We start from the raw sequence: 21,542 nt of genomic DNA, 5'->3' as shown, positions 1-21,542 counted from the left end.
GTAACAACCAGCGCTGCAAAATTGTAGATGTAGACATACCCTTAGCATAGAAGTTCTTCTTGTCCCTATGATGTTTACAAATTGCCAGGGGCAAGACAAGTAGTCATGATGGTGGAATTCACACTCTTTGAACAAAGTCCGAAAGTAGTGAGGCCATTACTGCAGTCGTCTATTTAAGTATTAAAAGGCAAACGAGATGTTGATCCAGCTATAAGACTATGGGTTTGGCTACACTTGTGAGTTACAGCGCAATAAAGGAGCCCCAGGTGCACTAACTCACTCCCCGTCCATGCTGGCAAGGCACGTAGAGCACTTTGACTCCGCGGCTACAGTGCTGCTGGTAGTCCACCTCGGCAAGTGGAATAACCTTTGCGCCCCTGCTGGAGTGCTGCAACACCAGTGTGGACGAGCTGTTGCATTACTGCGCTCTGATCAGCCTCCGGAAACGTCCCATAATCCCCTTAAGTCAAATGGCCACCCTTGGCATTGTTCTGAACTCCTGTAGGAATGTGGAAATGCCCTTTCAAAGCTCTGTTTCTGACAGCCGTCATGCAACTCATTACTGTGGAATGCTGTGTGTGAGCAAGAGAGGCGGGGGGGGGGAGGAGGTCTGCTGCTGTCTGAACTTACAAGACAGCATGCTGACATGCTCTCAGCCCCCACAAAACCCATCTCTCTCCCTCCACAAACACACAACACACTCCCTGTCACACTCCACCCCACCCTTCCCATTTTAAAAGCACATTGCAGTCACTTACATGCTGGGATAGCTGCCCATATTGCACCACTCCCAATGCCACTGCAAGTGCTGCAAATATGGCCATGCCAGTGTGCTTGAAGCTATCAGTGTGGCCAGACTGCAGCGCTTTCCCTACTGCGCTCTACAAAGGCAGGTTTAACTCAAACAATCTACATCTGCAAGTGTAGCCATGCCCTATGATTCACTCAGTGAGAAGCCTTTACAAATTGCTCCTGATTTTTAATCTGTTTTTCAGTAGATCTGGATTTACAGATGTGATTTGAGTGATGTTGGTCTTTGGCTGACATCCATGGAGAGGTGTAGGTCTCCTAAAGAAACAGGGCATTCTATTTTGTTAATATTTAAGAAGGGCAAAGCGACAAAAATGAGAAAGCATTTTAACAAGAAAACATCATTCAGAATCAGGGCCTTGATCTTGGAACATTCAAGTCAATGGGAATAGGCTCTAAAAGTATTATATGAAAAAATCTCTAAGTGCACACGGCCCCATCAAACCAGTTGCGTATTTACACTCTTTTTCAAGTAGGTTGAATTGGACAAAGGATTTAATAAACTTCAACATTAATCACAATTTTTGCAGCTCCCTGCCTTTCAGCATGTGCTGCGTATACAGCCACACACTCTCTTTTTAGTAACTCCAGTTAAAAATCCTCAGAAACCAAAGAAGTGGATAAAGTGAGTCTTATTTAATCCTTTGAGAACAAGGGCCTTCAGAACCAAAAGTGGAAGTCTGAGTCAACGCTCGGGCCATAACTCACTACAGTATGTTATGACTAAATATAGCAGCCCTGTGGAATATATAGCACCACACATTTCTTGGAGACTTCAGCAAGGCCTAGGAATAGGTTCAAAAGCCAAAATAGCCCAGGAGAGTTGGCTGACTAAATTCACCAGCTGTGCTATTTTTGAAACACCCGAATAAACAAAAATCAAGGATGGTAAATGATTTCTTTTTATAATGGTTTTATAACAAGGAAACTCTTGGGGAAGGTGTCTGTATTTCCATATGTGTTTGTACAGCTCCTAACACCATGGAGCCCTGATCCTGATTAAGAATAATAAATACTGATATTCACAGGTAAGTACACAGCTGAACATTTGGTGTAGTTGGTATGGAGCTAGCATAGCCGACTGACTCCCCTGGTGTGGGGAGCATGCTGGGATGAGAGTGGGCATGTAGGGTTGCCAATTTTCTAATTGCACAAAACCAAAAACGCTTGCCCTGCTGTGGTCAGAACATACTGTGCTTTAGGGATCCCCAGCTAGTGTAAGGCCTCCTACTCAGCTGTTAGAAACTAGCCTAATTTGGAGCAACTCTGCCCCTTCTCTACCCCACTGACACAGCCCTGTCACAGCTAAGGGTTATTACCCTGGTTTCTTTTCAAGCTTATGGTGGTATGGTCCAGAGACTAGTCTAATGAGCTTGTCACAAGGTAGACTAAAGATAGATATTATAAACCCTTTTGCAAAGCAACTGTGGCTATTTGAGAGCTAACAGGTTGCGTTTGTTTTATTCTGAAGGGCAAGATTTTATGAAGGTTCTCAACTGGTGGCAGATTCTGGAGTAACTGTAGACACTACCATGCGTGGAGGAAGACTTGGTGTTTTCTGCTTCTCTCAGGAAAACATTATTTGGTCCAACCTGAAATATCGCTGCAATGGTAACATTTCTCTTAGAGCGACTCAGCTCGTGATTATCAAATGACCTACTGTACTAGAGAATAAGTAGTTTGGGGTTTGTTTTTTTTATTAACCACTTTGCAGCCTTCACCAACAAATGAATTTGTGAACCATTGTGCCTGACGTGGCCTATCTTAGTATGGGTCACGTCTCACCAGAGGTAGAATGAGCAGCTCAGCTGCTCTGTTGCTCCTGATCTGCAATATACATGTAATCTGTCAGCACAGTTGTGCCCTTGTATGGAGCATGCTAACTACACGAAGTAGGTGCCGTTAGAAATGTTACTAAAAGACCAAATGGACAACACCTTAAAGTTAACCATACAGCAAGTGTGGCTTTGTCCTCAGTGAATTAGATATGATGTCCCATAGCACCCATCGCCTGCACCAATACATCCACTGTATAGGATGTTAGCCAACCCACACTCCAGCCAAACTGCTGCTGCTCGACTCAGTTAATGGAAGGCAGTTTCTTATACCGGTCTTTACGGTTACAGTTGTTGCTATGAGCTTCCTCTGCATGATGCCTGGCACCACAGCTGAGAAGGCATCCTCGTGCAGACAGACTTTAGACATTTAATGCCTCTTCAGTTTTGGCCAGGGCTCCTTCTAGCTGAACTCAGAGCTCTAATGTAGTGAGTCAGCATGAAAATCTCTGAATTAATTTTAAAACAGTGATGCAATACACACATTCCTGGGCTGTCGCCCCCCACCTCGCCTATACTACCACACTGCCCTGGTGCTCCCATGTACTTCGTGTACACAACTGTGCTTCCCCTTTAAATAACGAGCACACTTTTTCCTTATTGTATGAAATTCTTCTGAAGGAATTGTTCACGTGGGGCTATTTCTGTCACATCAACTCATCAGTCTTATAGAAGCGGAACACAATTACTTCTCTCTTCTCAGACTCAACCCCTGCCTGACCAAACAGTCCCCTGTTTAATGCCATTATAGTCCACCCAAGTACTGAAGCAAAGCCAGTTAGCCAATATTGCAGTGAGCAAATACTGACTGAGCTAGTAACTTACATTTGTTGGAATTAAACATTTAAATCCAAATCTCCGGCCCAGAACTAGTCCAAAGGTGACATGTTGCATGTTTAATGAGAGTTGCCAGCTTAGAATAGGTGAAGCAGGCTCTCAGAGCTGCTGGCCTGTGCTGCAAAGGCTCTGCCTTTAGTTTCAATGACAAAGCAAATTGCTGTGCTCAGAAATGTGATTCAAGCGAAAGAAAGACCAGGGGTGACAAGTGTAATTGGCACTTTATGAAGTGACAAGAGGTCTTAAGATTGGAAATTTGATTTTCCACAAAGTATCTCCCCCCCACCCCTCTCCACACACCCCCCCCACTTTAGCACGTGTAGAAAAAAGGTTCAAAACTGACAGGCTCTGCTTGGCAACAGCCCTGCTTCCTAAGCTACATCACTGACTCTTCCATAGCAAAAGCACTATTGCCACCTATTCAGCAGTACCTTACCTTATGGAAATAGCAGCGCTGCCAACTCTCACAATTGTAACACTCGTCTCACGTTTTCTTCATGCTCCAGTTGCTGGAGTCAAATGATCTCAGCTTTCATTTTAAAAAAAGTTTCTCTCTAGCCCTCACCATTTCAGAGAAAAGCTTGAACCCGTGATCCAAGTGAATCCTAAACATTTTAAAATACACGTGGCAAATAAAAGCCTCCCCCCCCCTTTTAATCTCACTGATCCTTGAGCCAAATTTGTGATTGACTCATGATTTTTGAAGGCTTAAGGCTGGCGTTACTGGGTCCGAGTGGAACACGTGTCTGGCTTAGGTCAGGGCATGGGTCTGAAGCCCCATACAGCTGAGTGCCTCAGACTGTTCATTCAGCTATCTGCCTCGGAGGCTTTTGCACCTGCTCCCAGGAGCTTCAGGTTAGAAGCCAAGGGATTTGGCACAAAGGTTTAATGGGACACTGTTCACTTGAAACTAGTCAATTTCCAACCAAATGAACTACAGTCATTTTGGCAACATTGACCTGCCAGTTTTTAAATATTTTATTATTGTTTTAATGGTTCCCTTGCCTGTAGCTGTGTGAAAAGCCCCCCCAACAGGTGACGCTGGCTGGCTGTAGGCAGGAAGTAGTGCAGCTGAATGTGCAAAGTTCTGACAAAGGCACAGAGTAAACACAAAAAATATTTTCCTTCTTGTCTCTTTCTGTTCAGTCCTTCAGGTGCAGTTTGTAATAGGACGTTTTCAGACAAATGTGATTTTGAAATTGACACTGTCAGCTTCAAGGACTTTTAGCTGCAGACTGATAAATCCTGCATGGTATTTAAAACCAGGAGATAGATTCTTCATGACACTCTAAAGATAGCTGGGCAAAGAGTAGGAAAAAAACCTGCTTGTGAATGTTCTGCTGAATTTGAGAGAGTATTTTGGTTCCACCCCATTCCCACAGCCAGCTCTTTCGTGTTCCCTAGCAGCAAAGCATTTGACCACTCAGCCTTTATTAGCCCACAAATACCTTCAGCTTGAATCATCACAGGCAGCAAATTATGAGTTGCTTGTTCAGTTATAAAATTCACTATTTTCCCTGCTGTGGTTTGTTACACAACCACACAGTGCAGAGAGAAACTGTGCCCAATTCTTGAATGATCTGCAACTCAAAAAAGTTATTCACAGAAATGATTCAGCAAATCAAAAATTCAGCTTGGAACTTCCACATTTCTGCTTAGAGGCAATTCTGATTAGAAAAGGAGGCATCATTTAGCCAATTAGTTATTCATGCCCAATTAGCCACATTGCTCTAGTCCTAAACACTCATCAGCTACATAGGAAGAAGACTAACCTTTGCATATTTTCTTGTTTTCAGACACCATCCCAGAGGACTTTCGGGAATTTCAAGCTCAGCAGCTTGGAGTTGGAGATATTTAACACAGAAAGCAAACTGATCTTGCTATTTCAAACAGTAAAGCAATACTTTCAATCCTGCTATGATTTTTTTTGTAAGAGTGCACACTGCAGCTCCTGTGGCTGATATAACTGCAGACTTTTAATGTAAATATGAAAATAAAAAGTAGATAAAATAGGCTGGGGCTTCCCTGTCTTTGGAAATTGCTTGGCACGCTGCCTCATGGAGTTTAATGTAAAAACGCTTGGCTATGAACTGGGAGGCACTACTTTGCTTGCACGCACACATAAAAAAAAGAATGCAACCAGCATGAAATGATCAGTGGGTCTCAGAGTTGTAGAAGTCCAAGTTGGAAGCAAACTCTTAGGTCATCTAGTCTATGGTCCTGTCACAGGAGGTATGTTCCCCATGGGTAGCTCTTCTCACGCTCTTTTCCAGTCTAGTTTTTTGTGTCTTCAGTGAGAAAGGATCGGGTCCCACCCTTTCTCATGGACTATTCCAGACCACTCCCTAATGGGCTACTCTGAGAATTGTTCCTGATTTAGTCTAACTTTTCCTTCTAATTTCATCCATGAAAAGCCAGCTTCTATCCACAGAAATGTCTGAAACTAATTCCGCAAACTGTGGGGCTTGGCTTCAGGCTCTAGCTCTTCAGTTCTCCAAGGTTCCTGGCAAGCAGTGTTAATCACAGACCCTCTCAGTTGCATGCTCCATGTGTGGAAGTAATTTATGTAGTTAAACATTCACGATTGTCTGTGTCTGTTCAGAGTACAAATCAGCATGTAGAATGGTCTGTTCTTAAAGTTGCTGTGCTGGCCTATTTGAGTCACTTTGGAAAAATCTTCAAAACAGCAGCATGAAGAGAAATTCCTAGTGCAGATAGGAATTTATTTTAACTGCCCACAAGATGGCAGCATTTAATCCATACACTCCAGTGAAAATTTCTACAGATACTAAAGATTTCTCCTTTGTGAGGGGTATAAGCCTAAACCACAAGGTGGCTGAAGGCATGGTCACGGGTTTCTCACTCTTCCTCTGAATGCTATACCCGAAAAATCCATACACCCCTTCCCACTCTTGTAGGAAGAATCCTATTAAAATCTTGGGTCATTCTCTTGGCTAGGATCCATTCCACTGGAGGGAAAAGAAAACAAGGCGTTCATATTTCTTAGCAAAACTTAACCCTGCAAGCACTAAAGACTAGGATATTCATCCTCTGGGCTCTTTACTGAGGGACAGAAGAGGAGTAAAGATCGTCTCTGTTCCTCTGCCCCCCCACCCTCCCATTCCTTCATCCTTCCAGGATCCGTGCCTCGCTCCCCACTGCTACTCAGGGCTGGTCTACACTGGGGTGGGGGGGGGGGATTGATCTAAGATATGCAACTTCAGCTACGTGAATAGTGTAGCTGAAGTCGAAGTATCTTAGATCGATTTACCTTGGGTCCTCACAGCGCGGGATCGACGTCTGCGGCTCTCCGTGTCGACTCCACTACCGCCACTCACTCCGGTGGAGTTCTGGAGTTGATGGGAGCGCATTCAGGGAATCGATATATCGTGTCTAGATGAGACGTGATATATCGATCCCCAAAAAATCAATTGCTACCCGCCGATACGGTGGGTAGTCTGGACGTACCCTTATAGTCTTACTCCTACAGCTCCACATGGGACCATCTCCTTTCCTCTCCTCCAGTGGGTTCCTAATGAGAGTGATTAAGGCTGTTAAGGAGATTAGCCATCTTATGAACAATAGATGGAGGGAAGGGGCAGAGAGTATGGAGTTTTCAGGAGTCCTCTCATGTTTCCCAAAGGTTTGAAAATGCCTCTCTCTCATCTCCCAGCAGCCTGTCTGAAAACTTTGGAAACTGGCTGGTCCCTAAGGTATTAGACAAATGGGGACAGGTTGTGCTTACGCATCAGCCCAATGTCTTGCTTGCCTGCTGGCAGTCAAATGGGGTACCACAAGCCATAAAGGATATGAACATCAAAACATATAAAAACAAAGGCAATTGGAGTGATTGGATAACTGCCGAATAAGTTCTAAGTGCTGCTGGCAAGGTGTTCACACAGGGCCTTCTCAAAAGACTGCAAGTTCTTCCTGAACGTGTTTATGCAGAGAATCAGTGCAGCCTCCATGCCAGTAGATCTATTATCGACATGCTCTTTGTATTGAGGCAACTGCAAGAAAAGCGTCAAGAACAAGGAAAAACCTCTCTGTGTGGCCTTTGTAGATCTTACAACAGCTTTTGACCTGGGCAGAAGAAAGGTCTTTTTCAATTGTCAGCGAGAATTGGTTCCCCCACCCCACCTCAATCCTCCTCACTGTGATTCAATCGTTCTATGATGGCATGAAGGCTACAGTCCAGTATGACTGGGATTAGTCTAATCCACAGTGGTGTCAAACAGGGATATGTTTTGGCACCAATTTTCTTTGGAATTTTCTTCTCTGTCGCTTTGGCATGCTTCTCATCTAGCACCGAGGGCATACATCTCCATCCAAGAGCAGATGGAAAACTTCAGCATTGCACGCTTTAGAGCAAAAAGCAAAGTCAGTCATCCGCTGCTAAGAGAACTATTTTATTTTGCCAACACCACAGGGCTCATCACATACAATGAAGAGGTGCTTCAACAACTTTTAAGTAGTGTTGTCACAACTTGTTATGAATTGGGACTAATAATCTAAAGAAGACAACGTTTATGGCACAAGACATGTTTGCTGCACCAGAGATGTCAATAGTTAACACCATGCTAAAAATTGTGCACAAAGTTCTGTGATCTAGGATAACTTATCTCAAGATTACTAACTTAATCATCACATCAGAAAAGCAGCTACCACATTTGGTCAACTGACCAAGCACATGTGGAGTTATAGGAAACGAACATTGAACATCAGGATACAGATCTACCCGCTATGCCTTCTGAGCATGCTTCTGTATGGTGGTGAGACCTGGCCCATTTGCAGCAGGCATGAAGGAAAACTAAACACCTTCCACTTGTGAAAAAACAAAGTTTCGGACACCTCAGAAAGCAAAATTGCCAAGTCTAATCACTACACACAAACACAGATGTCTCCCTTAACTTGGTCATCTGCACTGGATGGCCCATGGATGCATTCCAAAGGATCTCCTATGTGGAGAACTTATAATGCCAAAGCTACTGGGCCAACTAAAGCTCAGGTTCAAGGACATTTGCAAGAAGGATTTGAAAACTTTCAACATCAACCCCACAATCTGGGGAGATGCAGCTAGCAACTGGCTATGTTGGACTCCTGAGCTATGCCAGGGAGTCAGAGGCTGAAGAGATGTGTCTGAGAGAGAGGAAAGGGCAGCTGGCCTTAAGCACTAGTGATGCGCCAGCTTCATCCTCTGGCAGTGCATTTTATGCCTGCACTATTTGTGGCAGACTGCCATTTGAGAACAGGACTGTCCAGCCACCCGCCATGCTGCCACAGGGGACACAGCAACTGAGCTGCTTTGGCGCTTATACCATCACCTTTTGAGATTTGCCACCAGGCCAAATTTATCTGGATTGGTGTCAGAGTTAACCAAGGAACATTTGTCCCCTAGTAGCCTAAAGTTAGCACACCAATAGCATTTTCCTCAGAATGGGGCTAGTCTGCTATCTCCCATGCCATACGGTACCTAGTGCAGGGCTGTCTACTCTTCAAGTCCATACAGATGCTCTTCCTTAATGAATTCACAGACCTATGCAGATGATGACTTTTATTCCCCTTGAGAGAAATCTGAGGATTCAAATCCATGGCCATGTAACTACCCAGACTTGAATATACACAGCCATGGAAACATTGCCGTCAAAGGGGTGGAATGTGGTAGGAATTCTGCATCAGCAACACTGCACAAAAGTTTTCACAGGAGACGTGGAGATTAAAGTCTACAACTGAAGCTACCAGGAGGATGTATTACGGACACCGATTGCTGGGATTTGGTTGGCTATTTGGGCACTAACACACCAACTTAAAAACTTGCATCACCCTGTCTGCATTTTGCCAGCTATACCCCATGCTCATTTGGGGAAGAAAAATGAGAGGGGAACTTTATGACTGCACCGTTGCAGGCTTGAGAAGTGAAACGGAGCATGGGGCCGATATGAAGTTGGGCAAGTGCAGCAGGACAAATGAAGAATTTACTTTCCTACTTCGGCAGCAGAATTATTTCCCCCACCTTCATTCTTCCAACCTTTGCATCAAAGTGAAAATGCTGAAACCTTCTTTCAGTTTTAAAGGACGAAGGATGGTTCTGTGGATAAAACTCAGAATGAGTCAGGAGATCTGAGCTGTATTCCTGTCCTATGCCTTTGGCAAGTCAAAAACCAAGTTACAGTTCCACATCTGTAAAATTGGCCTAATCATTTTTCTCACATGGGTGTTGCAAGGGTAAATTCTACTTAAATGAAAGTACCCCCCAGAAAGCACTTCACGTTCTCAGATGGCCACCATGTGATTACCCTAGGATCAAAGATCTCATGGTCAGTGCCACAAGTTATTTGTTAACTCTTTCATTAACATGACAAATGGTAAAATACCAATGCAAATAGATGTCAGAAGCTTCAGTTCCCCACAGACCTTCAAGGAAGATTAAGTACAAATCATCAAACCAAAGCAGCCAGGATCTCCCTTTAATAGGAATGTGCAGAATTCTGGAAATAGCAGTAGTAAATTCAGAGATAGGGCTGCACTGAGATTTTGCAGTGAAGAATTAGAATCCCTGTTTTACACTTAAAAGACTGAGTTACTCTCCATATTTGGCACAATCTCTCTTCACAAGAGAATGGAAAGTTGCATCTTTTTGTATTATATTTACTAACTTTTGCAGAGGAAACAGTAGAAGTTTGGCCCTTCTTCCCTAATATTTCTGTAAGTTCCTCCAGCTAAGCCACCACAGTCCCAAATGCCAAACTTTTTCACACATCTCAAACATGGCTGGCTACTTGGTTTTGTATTTAAGTTTAAAATGTCAAGAGGTAGTCATCATAACCCTTGAGTTTCAAAGTGTTGCCAACTCACGATGTTCCCGAGTCTCATGATAGTTTGTGCTTTTCTTGAAGCTCCAGGAGTCAAGAGATTCCATGAGAATCTCAGCTTTCATTTAGAGATGGTAAGTTTCTAGCCCTCATAGAAATGTAGGGCAGGAAGGGACCTTGAGAGGTTATCTAGCAGCCCCCTCTCCTCTGCTGAGGCAGGACCAAGTATACCTAGACCACCCCTGACAGGTGTTTAACCTGTTCTAAGAGACTATTAATGACAGGGATTCTACAGCCTCCTTTGGTAACCTACTTCACTGCTTAACTAGCCTTAAGTTTCTCCTGATATCTAACCTAAATCTCCCTTGCTGCAGATTAAGCACATTGTTTCTTGTCCTACCTTCAGTGCACATAGAGAACAACTGATCACCACTCTTTGCTACAGACCATAACATATTAGAAAACTGCTATCAGGTCCCTCCTCAGTCTTTACTAAAGACTGAACATGCCCAGATTATTTTAACCTTTCCTCAGAGATCAGCTTTCCTAAACCTTTTATCATTTTTGTTGCTGCCCTATGGACTCCCTTTAATTTGTTCTCATCTTTCCTAAAGTGTGGCACCCAAACGGATACACTACTCCAGCTGATGCCTCACCAGTGCCAAGTAAAGCGGGACAACTATCTCCTGTGTCTTACATGTGACACTTGTTAAAATTCTACAGCATATTAGCCTCCTTTGCAACTGCATCACCTTGTTGACTCAAATACAATTTGTGATCCACTATAACCCTCGTAAGTGCCATAACTCATAGTTGTAGAGACAAACTTTGAAAATGTGATTGGAGTACATCCTAAAGGCTCAGAAACAAGGCAAATAAAATCCATATGTATTTTTTTAAATACCTCATGATTTAAGCCAATCACGATTTTGAGGTCTGACTCAAGGTTTTTTAATACTTGGGGCTGCCATTAGTGTTTTCACCAGCTACTCTGTTACAGCAGCTAGATCTGTTTGCATTAACATTTTGTCAAAGCTTTAGTTAAAAGTTTCTAGCTGTGCTTGACTGGACCCCCCGCTGTTCAGTCATGGTATTAACTATGGTGCAGGCATCTGTCACGAAAATATGACTTTGCAGAAAGTGTTTAGTTTTTCCAGATTTTCCCCAAGAGGAAAACAGCTGAAAATTAAAGACATTTCTCACAACTGATACCACATGTTGTTCGGTTTGAAAATGGGAAGTAAGGAAGAACTCTTGGTTACATGAATTCAGGGGAAATTTGAAATATGCTGCTTAGGGAAATTCCATCTAGTGCAGGGTCTTGTCTCTTGCAAAATGGAAAAGGGGGCAGGGAGTGTTTGTAGCTGGAAATATGGGTCCCAACACTGACCAGTAATTAAGGGTACTAATAATCACCTCTCCACTGTTACAGTTCCATAGTTTCCAGATTATTGCCATGTTTGCACAGACAAGCAAAACCAAAAGTAGTATTTTTCTTAATGAATACATACTAAATTAAAAGCAGCTTCAGAGACTTTGTATTGCAGCTGTTAGTGTAGTACAGCTCAATGGGAATGGGAACATTTAATCAGCATGTTCATGCCACGGGGGAGTGTTATTTTTCCTGGCAATCAGAGCAAAAAATTCTGCTGATGCAACAGTAGAGTCAGAAGGGAACTTGTTACACAGCACCCTAGCATGCAGTTTGGCACTTCTTTCCCAAGCTAATCACAGACACTGAGGCCTGGTCTACACTACAGGGTTAGGTGGACATTAGCTGCCTTGCGTCCACTTAGCTCTGGAAGCGTTTTCACTTAAATTTGGCTCCCGTTGACCCAAGTGGCTCTCTGTGCCGATTTAATAACCCCACCTCCCTGATTGGCATAGTGTCATGGTCGATGTAACTAGGTCAAGACAGGGTCAGTGTAGACACGTGTTGCTTATATCAACCGTTGCTGGTCTGCAGGAGCCATCCCACATGGCCCCACACTGACAATAAAATCGACACAAGCGCTCGTGGTGAGAACACACTGCTGACACAAGGAGCCAAGTGTGTGTGCACGCACAATTTAATAACTGCAGTGGTTGTATGCCAATGTAAGTTAGGTCAACATAATGTTTAGTGTAAACATAGCAGGGGACTAGGAAGGGATTATGTCCATAATTTAGCCCTCAGGGCTGTCTTCAGTAACATGAGGATCAAATGAGGAAAATGTGCTTAGTTGTTGTGCCGGGCTGCAAGCTGGGTTATATGCAATGCAACACATTTCTTGGTGGCTATACAGCTGCAACAGCAAAATTCTGCCTTTGATGGCCTGGAAAAATTACATTCCTCCTTGGTATAAATATTCTAGGGGTTAAGTGTTACCATTCCCTTTGATCTGTACTACAGGAACAGCTTCAGTACAAGAGCCAGCAGCTCTATTTAGACTCATTGTTGACCCGGCAGTAATGACACCCAGTAGGTCCATACAAGTATGCGACAGGGACCCAGGGGCAGCGTGCTGGTAGGACATGCTCAAACAGAAGTAAGTGACTGGAGCAGAGGTGGAAAGCATTCAGTTGGCTAGCACTAAACAGGAGTTAACAGAATTGTATTATTTTCTTCAGCAAGGCTTCATGTTCTGAAGTCAGCAGTTGCTTCCCTCTGCCATCAAATGCAATTAGAAAGAGTACAGAAGACAAATTAGAAAGGAAGAACAGTTTAGGTGGAATGGCTTGGGGAAACAAGACAGCAAAGACCATCCCAGCAGCCCACAAGAAAAGTTGATATAGCCCCATTTTACAGATAGAAACGAGACCAAGAGATTATGTGACTTCAACAAGGCCTCAGAAGTAGCATCAGAGTCAGAATGAGAAGATCTGAGTTGGATCTCACAGCAGCCATGTCACCACCAGGGCAGACCCAGCAGCATTTCCCCTACAAAATACTTAGGAGCCTGCCCTAGAATTGAAGGAGCCGTGGCCATTGGCTTCATGGGACCAGAAGGCCAACTGTAGGAAAAGCTAGTATGACAAATTGAACATTAGGGAGTTCTATTTTTAAAGCTCTGATTGCAATGAAGATGGCTAGAAATGTTCAGTCAGGAAAAATTAGTAAGCTAGGCTAAACCTGGACATCTACAGGCACCCCACGTTCAAGAAAGCTGTGCTGCCACAGCCTCGAGACCCCAAAGACTGATTGTTACTCTATTCCTATGCTTGAGGCATTCACCCTGTGTGCGCTCACCACACTCTGGAGGCAGGCTGGGAAGGGCCTAAATTAGAGTAGCCTAGTGCTCTGCCTTATTCTCTGCTTCCCATGGATCCCTCTGGTTCCTGGAGAACAGAGAATATCAATAGTGCAGTGCACTCCCAATTCCTGGCATAGGAGGCAGACCAGGGACTGAACTGAAACTGGAGTGGGGGATGGTGTAGAGCCTTCACCACGCTCTCTGCTAGCCAGAAAGGTTCCTCTTGCACAGGGGCCACTTTCAAGGATGATCTAGGCCAGGGCAGGATTATGTCCTGGATCTGCAAATCAAAACTCTTCCCTTACTAAAGATCCTGCTACAGACCTGTTCTTTTCACATTCTCCTTTGGAAGCACTCACCTGCTCAGCTTGTCCCATCACTGACTCACAGGATCTACTCAGTCATGAAAAATGTTCTGCCAAGTAGCCAGGCAGAGGATGAATGGGTGAATAATAGGGCCCAGAAAAGGCAATCAGAACACACTACAAAAACAGAAGAAATCTTAGAATATTGACAGTGTTGGTATATGGTTGTAGCTATAGCAGTTTAAAGAAGTGAGTTAAAGAAGCACAACTCTCTCATGCTGACATCCCACTACGGTTTTAAATGTTTCTATATAGTCAATATAGTTGTTAGTACAAAAACTGTTCAGACCAGAAAATGTTACTAAAAATAGTGAGCAACGTGGTTTCTTCTCAGTTTTAGAGGTAGCCTTTAGACCTAGGAATATGGCAGTCTGGATAGAACAGTGAAGTAGAACTCTGTTTTCTAGGTTCAGTTTTATCATTGGTTTGTTGTACAGTCTTGGGTTAAGTGACTCACTCTGCTTCCGCCTACCCATCTTTAAAATGATTATATCAGCACCTACTTCCCACGCATGCATAAGCTAAAAACACTGTCAAAAGAAGGGCATTGCAATCTCATCGTCATTCATTTGACCAGATTCCACTGACAAATCTGTCATGACTATCAGATCATATTCTGGTGGAACAGGAGTGAATCTCACATGTCTAACAGATAAACAGACCAGCTTATACAACTGGCAATAGGTATGAAGTCCATACATTACTGCAGGACAGACTTCAGAAATTCCCAAACACAAAAAAAGCTTTTAATAAAAATGAAATTCTCCTCAGCCAGTTATGCCCTAAATATGTATCTGCCAAAGAACTAAATACAAACTTTATTAAATTACGCCGTTAGATTTCTAAAAAGCTTTGTACATATAAAACAATTCATTGTAATTTCAAACAGGCAGAACTTTATTGGTCTAATAAGCATTAAAAGTATAACAGCTTACACTCAACATACAAAAAATGTTTCTTGAAAACCCATTAACATGCTTTAAAAAGACAAAACTGTTTACAGCTGATTTTACAATTAAGAAATTGTTTTTAAATTCTGAAATTATTAACAGCTCAAACTTCAAAACAGTCTTAAAGTTGCTACAGATCATAATATTCACAAATAGTTAAATAAGCTTAAACTAGCAAACATCCATGTTATTGGAATACAAATTTTTTTTTAAAAAGTACACCAAGAGATAAAAAAGCTTATTTGAAATATTATTAAAAAGAACTTTTAAAAAAAGACTAAACATTTTTTAAAAAACATTTTAGAATGCTTAAGTTTTGGATATTTTATATCCCAGTTTTGGAAATGGCATGGAAAATTAAACTTTAATTTGTGCTAACTAAAGCAGTACAATGGACCTTATTACATTTCCTGTAAATATTTTCTGGAGTTTTATATTCTAAATTTTGGTATGAGGCTCAAGCTGAAAGTATCTCTAACAAATTAATTTTCTTCACACCAGGCTCACAAATACTGCCCAGTAGCATCTATGCATCTGGATAGATTTCATTAGGAGAAAAATAAAATTAAGGTATGAGTAACATTACGTGATTTCCTTATCATTTTTCCAAAATTTGTCTAGGCTTCAGATTGAGAATTCTTTGGCAAACATACAACTACAGGTCTGCACCCCCCCAGCTCTAACTTATCAGAACTTCTAAAGCCTTGTTAAAATGCTGAAAAGATTTCAAGACTCACAACAGCAGTTGTTAAGAGATTTGTGCAAATGGCTTATAATCTACAGCAGTTAGAGCAGGAAAAAACAACTTGAGGAAATAAGTCAATATGTTTGAAATAACTTCAAACTATGTGTTTTATAATACACTGACATGTGGAACAGCTTTAAGTCACATTAAAAACCGTAACTATTAGTAAGGTTAGTGGGTTTAAGATCTACTTCTAAGCTAGAAAGCCTCCTCCCATGTTAGAGATTGAATCATGACAGTCCTCACTAATCCAAACCAAGGGTTCTGGTTCCAACAGACATACCTGTGACATAGAGATATGCCTCATTTCTGGGCATTTCCATTTCAGATGCGGGAAATACAATAATGCATATTAACAAGGGATTGGAAGGTTGGGAGTCAGAAATATAAAAAAAAGAAGTAAAGGCCTTTAAAATGTATGGTCCCTAGCATTCCCTTTTACAGAGGCAAGTGAAGCACCAGTGTAGATAATGTTTACACAATACTTTAAAAACCGGAATATTAAGAGAATAAAATTCCACTGCATTCATGATTCATGTTCCTCCTTCAGGAGCACAAGGGCTAGATTCTGCTTTACAGAGATCAAAGATAGTTTTAGCATGGAGGCAAAAAGTAGGTGGGTCTGCTGTTTTGAATACTAGAACTGATCCCCATTTCGCTTTCAAGTCCCAAAGAGAAAAGAGATCACCAGGTACAAATTAAGAAACTTAAAACAAGAATCCACAGACTGAGGAAGAGAGGCAAATATTTCTGGAGACCAAAAATTAAGACTAATGTGAGGACATTGTAAGCACTATCAAGCCTCAGTTTTTGATAACTTTGCTAGTTTACCATATGATAGATGCATACAAGGTCTCCCAATAATTTGTTCTACAATCCTGTTTTGGAGAAAAACCAAATAGCTTAGAGTGTTAGAAATAATTAGGAAAGTGAGTGGACTGTTTTGTTACCAATCTGATTAAAGCTTCCAGTCAGTTTTTGAAATATTCTGGTAGCCCTGGTGTCCGTGCCAAGTTAGAAGCAGGGTAATTACATTCTGATTGCCTACATTCTCCTGGTGCATTGATTGGAAATAAAGTGGTGCTGGGGACTAAACTTTTGCATAATGGTGCTAATGCTTTCCTGATCGGAGCGATCTGTCACAGTTTCAGAGTTAAATGCTCCTCCCCACCCCTAGTCTTCCTCAAGGGCACCAGCTTAGAGTCTCAAACTTCCAACTGTCACCTTCCATGGACAATGATGTCACTTTCCATCCAGACTGGGAAGTTAGGTTTGGAGTTCTTCCCTCTGTATCATACTGATTTCCCCAGCAGATCTGACCAGTTAACCTTTCTACAAGGGCTACAACAGTGTTATCAGCCATCCTTCACAAAGCAAAGCACATTTATTCTTAGGGTAAAAGCATTACAGAGAAAACATACAAAAACAATAAACACTCCTATACACATGCTAACAACTTTCCAGAGGTCACCAGTAGTCTTATTGGGGTCCTATTAAGACAAGATTTCTCCAACCTTTCTGCGAGGATTGGGCAGTCTTTGTTTTCTGGATTAGAAAGGCCCTGTGTCAATTTAAACTCAGATTTTTTTATGCCAAAAGCCCTGTGTCTGTTGTTCTCTGGGAACCCAGTTTGAACCAGTGCATGCAAACATCCCTAGGGGTTGGTACCTCTCCGGAGGTGTCTGCAACCGGAGTGATTCATCTTAATCGCTCTCCACTGTTTTAGTTCCTTGATGGGTATACGTGAAAATCCAGACCACCACAGTAAACCTTTAACAAAATTAAATGGGTACGTAATTGACTTAATATTTTTAAAAAGCCAATCCAAATTTCAATTGAAATTATTGAAGCCTAAAGTGATTTAAAGAGTTCAAAGCTTAGCATATAAAATGGTGTGGTCCTTTCAAATGTGAGCACAATTTACATTTACATTTCCTGGCATCCACCTGCTCATGGAGCCTGAATACTTTGAGGAACTATCACACTGTGGGAAATGGAGCACAGACAAGTCCATTTGCCTTTCACTTGGTCCTTATAAGTGTTTCTGGCCTCATTTGCTAATCCAGGTATTTGGGTTCGGAGGCTTGCTCTCTCCAAAGTCACCTTGGCTTCTAATTGGAGTGAATTTGGGCTCCCACAATTGTTTTCATGGTCATTACTGACACAAAGGAATGGAAGTTTGCTGCAGGCTCAAGCAGCATTGCGAACTCTGAAACTGTGACAGATCGTTCCGCTCAGGAAAGCATTAGCACCATTATGCAAAAGTTTAGTCCCCAGCAGCACTTTATTTCCAATCAATACACCAGGAAGGAAGAAAAAAAATTATTCAGATCCAGTGTAGTATTTGAAGTAGAGGGAAACCTCAACAAAACAACACAAGCTTACTGCAAAGCAAAACCATGTTTCCTCCAATACAAGAGGCCTTCTTGAAATAAGACTTGAGCCAGCCTTTTAATTTAAATACAAATTAAACTGGAATGGACTTCTGGAAGGAGGAACAAAGGAAGAATGGGTTTTGCCCATTAACAGTAATATGCTCCCCATTCTCAGAGGTGGAGAAGCTCCTTGTGAAAGTAGGTAGCTTTCAAGATTCTTGCAAATTTTAAAAGGGAGACTAACACAACCCATTTAAGTTCCACAATAAGTCAAAAGAACAAAGATATATACAAGGCACGTGCCAGGGCAAAAGAGAGCACTGGGTGTCTACCAGATGTCAAGCAAGATTAAGTGGGTATGGTTATCTAGCTTACACAATAAATGCATGGGGAGAAAGTTCTGCTCTTATTTATTTAGCTATTGTCCTAATACATGACTAATGACAAGCATTTTATAACACTGAAGCATTAGACACTAGAGACCTCTCATTCCATCCTTTAAAAAGTCTTTCCAGAGCATCTCTTATTCCTGATCACTGCAGAGCAGTAGCCTGCATCAGAATCCTACAACAGATGTTTGACAAGTATAGATTCAAAAAACCAGGAGTCTTTCATATGCACAGTAAGTATTAGCGCATCTTAAGGTCAGAGGTGACGTATGAGGCAACACCATTGAATCATAGGCTCAGTTCAGTTCTTCCAGTTTCAGTCACAACTGAATTATTATTTATGGCAGAGGTATGTATAATAGGCACTTCTAAAAATGCATGTTCACCTGAGCAGATAATGACCAATGAGCTGGATATCCGGAATTGTGACAGACTCTGACATGTGACTTTAGGAACCACACAAATAGCTGTCAACAGGAAGTTCACAGTAAAGTTTTTTTTTTTAAACTACAGAAAGGACCCTAATATTCTCCTGGCCTGCAGGAAGGAATGTATCACTGAGGGAACTCCACGGGCCTACACTCAAGGAGATGTCATCTTCTCCAGCCGGGGGAAACAGGCACAGCTTCCATCTGCACAGATGTTGAGTGACCCAAATGGATCTTAGACATCTGTATAAAGGGACAACCCCCGCAAGTTTCTCTCTGGGCCTTCTCCTGGTAACATGGCTCACAAAATGTTAGTTTGGAGTGGGATAATGCAGTGTAGAGTCATCCTCCACTGCTCCCTCTGCATCCTACCCAAATTCTGCAAACCCTGTGCACATGTACTTTGTGAGATGGGCCTGGGTGGTGAACTCAGGGAAGCAAGTGCTGGAGGAGGAGGAAGGATTGGTGCCTCTTCTTTCCTTATGCGACCATCATTTCCTCCGTGCAAAATAGTTAATGCCCTATATACACTGAACTAAAATGAGCATGCAGTATGTACATAGGGATTTTATTTGTATAGAGATATTGCCTATGCATAGAGTCGCTATTAGTGGATGCCTTGGCCAATACACATTTTAAAAGATACCTGAAGGAGTTAAGCCATAACAATCTCAAAAACATTAGTATTTTAATCCACTTGTTTTTCATACCATAGATGTATATGACACCTCAATACTACACTTACAGATATTTGAAGATTAGGGAATTTCACTCAGCATAATCAATCAATCAAAACCCAGAAAACTATTTGTTCACCTTCATAACGTAATAGCAAAAAACTTATTTAAGCTGAAGTGGTGTTGGGGTGTGAGTGAGAGAGAATGTGGAAAGATTTGTGGTCATACCAAAGAAACCCACACATCAGTTTTCAACAGAGGGGATTCTGATGGATATCTAAGCCCCTGGGAACAGTGGGGTTAGTAGCATAAAGTTTATAGGATTTTGCAAACTCTGCAGAGTTTGCGTGAGAAGGAGGATGTGCAGGGTTTGGGAGTAATTCAACTCTTGCAGAGCCATATCAGTTCAACTCAGACCCCAGAATGAGACAGTCGCTTCCTGCCGCTCTGGCTCCAAGGAGAAAGCCCAGAAACCTTTTACCTGAGAGATCTTTAGGGGGCTCAGGAGCACCCACTTCCTTCCCCCAGTAGCATAGCGGAAAGGTTTATTTCTGCTCTTTATTTCAATGATGGTTCTTAGCATTAAGCAAACTGTTTTACTGAGTTGTTAAAATGCAATACTGGAAGCTAGCTTTTTGTAAGGGTTGTTTGGGAAATGACCTGGGAGAACAGGAAAGTCAAACAATAAGCTGACGAAAGAGGGTACCTATACCCTGGGTATAAAAATCTGCATCTAACTCCTGCTAAAGTCAGGAACCAGAATTCTCCATCTCACCCCTCAGTGCACAGATGCCAGTGATATGCATGTTAGAAGTACTAGAGATAGCATTAACAGAACAAATCTATCATAGTAATATGGCAGTAATAGAACTACCATAATTACTGCAATACAGAACAATGAAGGCATGATAATGTGTTAACAGACCATCTATTTGCATCAGGATTGTGTGGGTTTTTTTCTTTTAACACATTAGGAATTGAATTCTTGCAGCTTAAAGAAAGGGTCCAAGTAAAAGGATGATGAACATAGGAACGTCATACCGGGTCAGATCAAAGGTCCATCTCGCCCAGTATCCTGTCTTCCAATGGTGGCCAATGCCAGGTGCTTCGGAGGGAATGAACAGAACAGGTAACATCAAGTGATCCATCCCCTCTCACCCATTCCCTTCTTCTGGCCAGCAGAGATGTAAAAGCTCACTAACTTTTTGTGGTTCAACAGACAGCATACCAAAGTGGATAGTTTTCTTTCTTATTTTAATTTGACAAACTGGTATGAATAGGTTAGTTTCAAATCTACTGAAATTCAGAAGGATTCATATTAGTTTTTTTTATTTACTTTCTGAATAACTGATATATTTAAAGAGTAGTTCTAACCAGGAAAACTAACTAATCGTGGCAATGAAGCGTTCATGTTTATTGGCTCAGAAATCTCCTGACCATGTTTATTCCATTCATATTAAAAAATCATTTAACTTGCTTGGAAGATTTTCCACATGGACATTAACTGGCCAATCTGTTGTTGATGTGTCACCAGAACAGAATTTCGCTCACACTCTCAAAGTACTGCTGTGCTATTATAGCTAGCTGGAGTAAAGAAGTAGAAAAATAATTTTCCCCCCAAAAGTGCACAACTCTAAATACCCAAGAAGCTGACATATTGAATAAAGTGATGCCATTGTACATAGTTCCTTTCCTAGCCATATCCCAGCTTTAAAGTATTAGCAAATTAGCAGTGAAAATTTTAGGTTGAAGTCTGAGGGAAACCTCTAAATGTGGGTAAAAGTGTTGAGGACAAAAATAATGCTCAGCACTCACTTTTAAGGTTAAAGACGCTGAGCAATGTTTCCCTGTATTTGTTAAAAATCTCCTTTGTTGGTGTGGCACACGTAATTTTTCTTTAATAAAGAATGTACCCTGCATAATATCCTTGTATGGATTGGGCAGTTTGCATTCAGTTACTGCTTGCAAAACAAATCCCTTGAGAGTTCCATTAGGATAGTTTAAACTATACATGCAGCATTCACATTTTGCTGATAATTGGGTCTCTTCTAAATTACACAACTATTTAGCATCTGTAGAAATTTGA

General features: G+C 41.9%; 3 protein-coding genes across 3 annotated transcripts in view; 2 read left to right on the top strand and 1 right to left on the bottom strand.

Annotated features, from left to right (window-relative positions):
• The window catches only part of THBS4 (thrombospondin 4), a 67,717-nt gene extending 62,268 nt beyond the window's left edge, over positions 1-5,449 (top strand). The window contains exons 21-22 of the mRNA XM_050946904.1: positions 2,282-2,421; positions 5,279-5,449. Of these exons, the coding sequence (XP_050802861.1) occupies positions 2,282-2,421; positions 5,279-5,340 (202 nt within the window). The 3' untranslated portion in view covers positions 5,341-5,449. The remainder of the gene's footprint in view (positions 1-2,281; positions 2,422-5,278) is intronic.
• The window catches only part of LOC127047924 (cardiomyopathy-associated protein 5-like), a 478,816-nt gene that overhangs the window by 220,019 nt on the left and 237,255 nt on the right, over positions 1-21,542 (top strand). The gene's annotated exons all lie outside the window — the stretch shown is intronic.
• SERINC5 (serine incorporator 5) overlaps positions 19,560-21,542 on the bottom strand; it is a 66,018-nt gene continuing 64,035 nt past the window's right edge. The window contains exon 13 of the transcript XR_007773528.1: positions 19,560-20,561. The gene's annotated coding sequence lies outside the window, so the exon portion shown is untranslated. The remainder of the gene's footprint in view (positions 20,562-21,542) is intronic.

This window comes from Gopherus flavomarginatus, chromosome 3, assembly GCF_025201925.1.
Source record: "Gopherus flavomarginatus isolate rGopFla2 chromosome 3, rGopFla2.mat.asm, whole genome shotgun sequence".
NCBI classification, from domain to species: Eukaryota; Metazoa; Chordata; order Testudines; family Testudinidae; genus Gopherus; species Gopherus flavomarginatus.
This window is presented reverse-complemented; position numbering and strand designations above follow the sequence as displayed.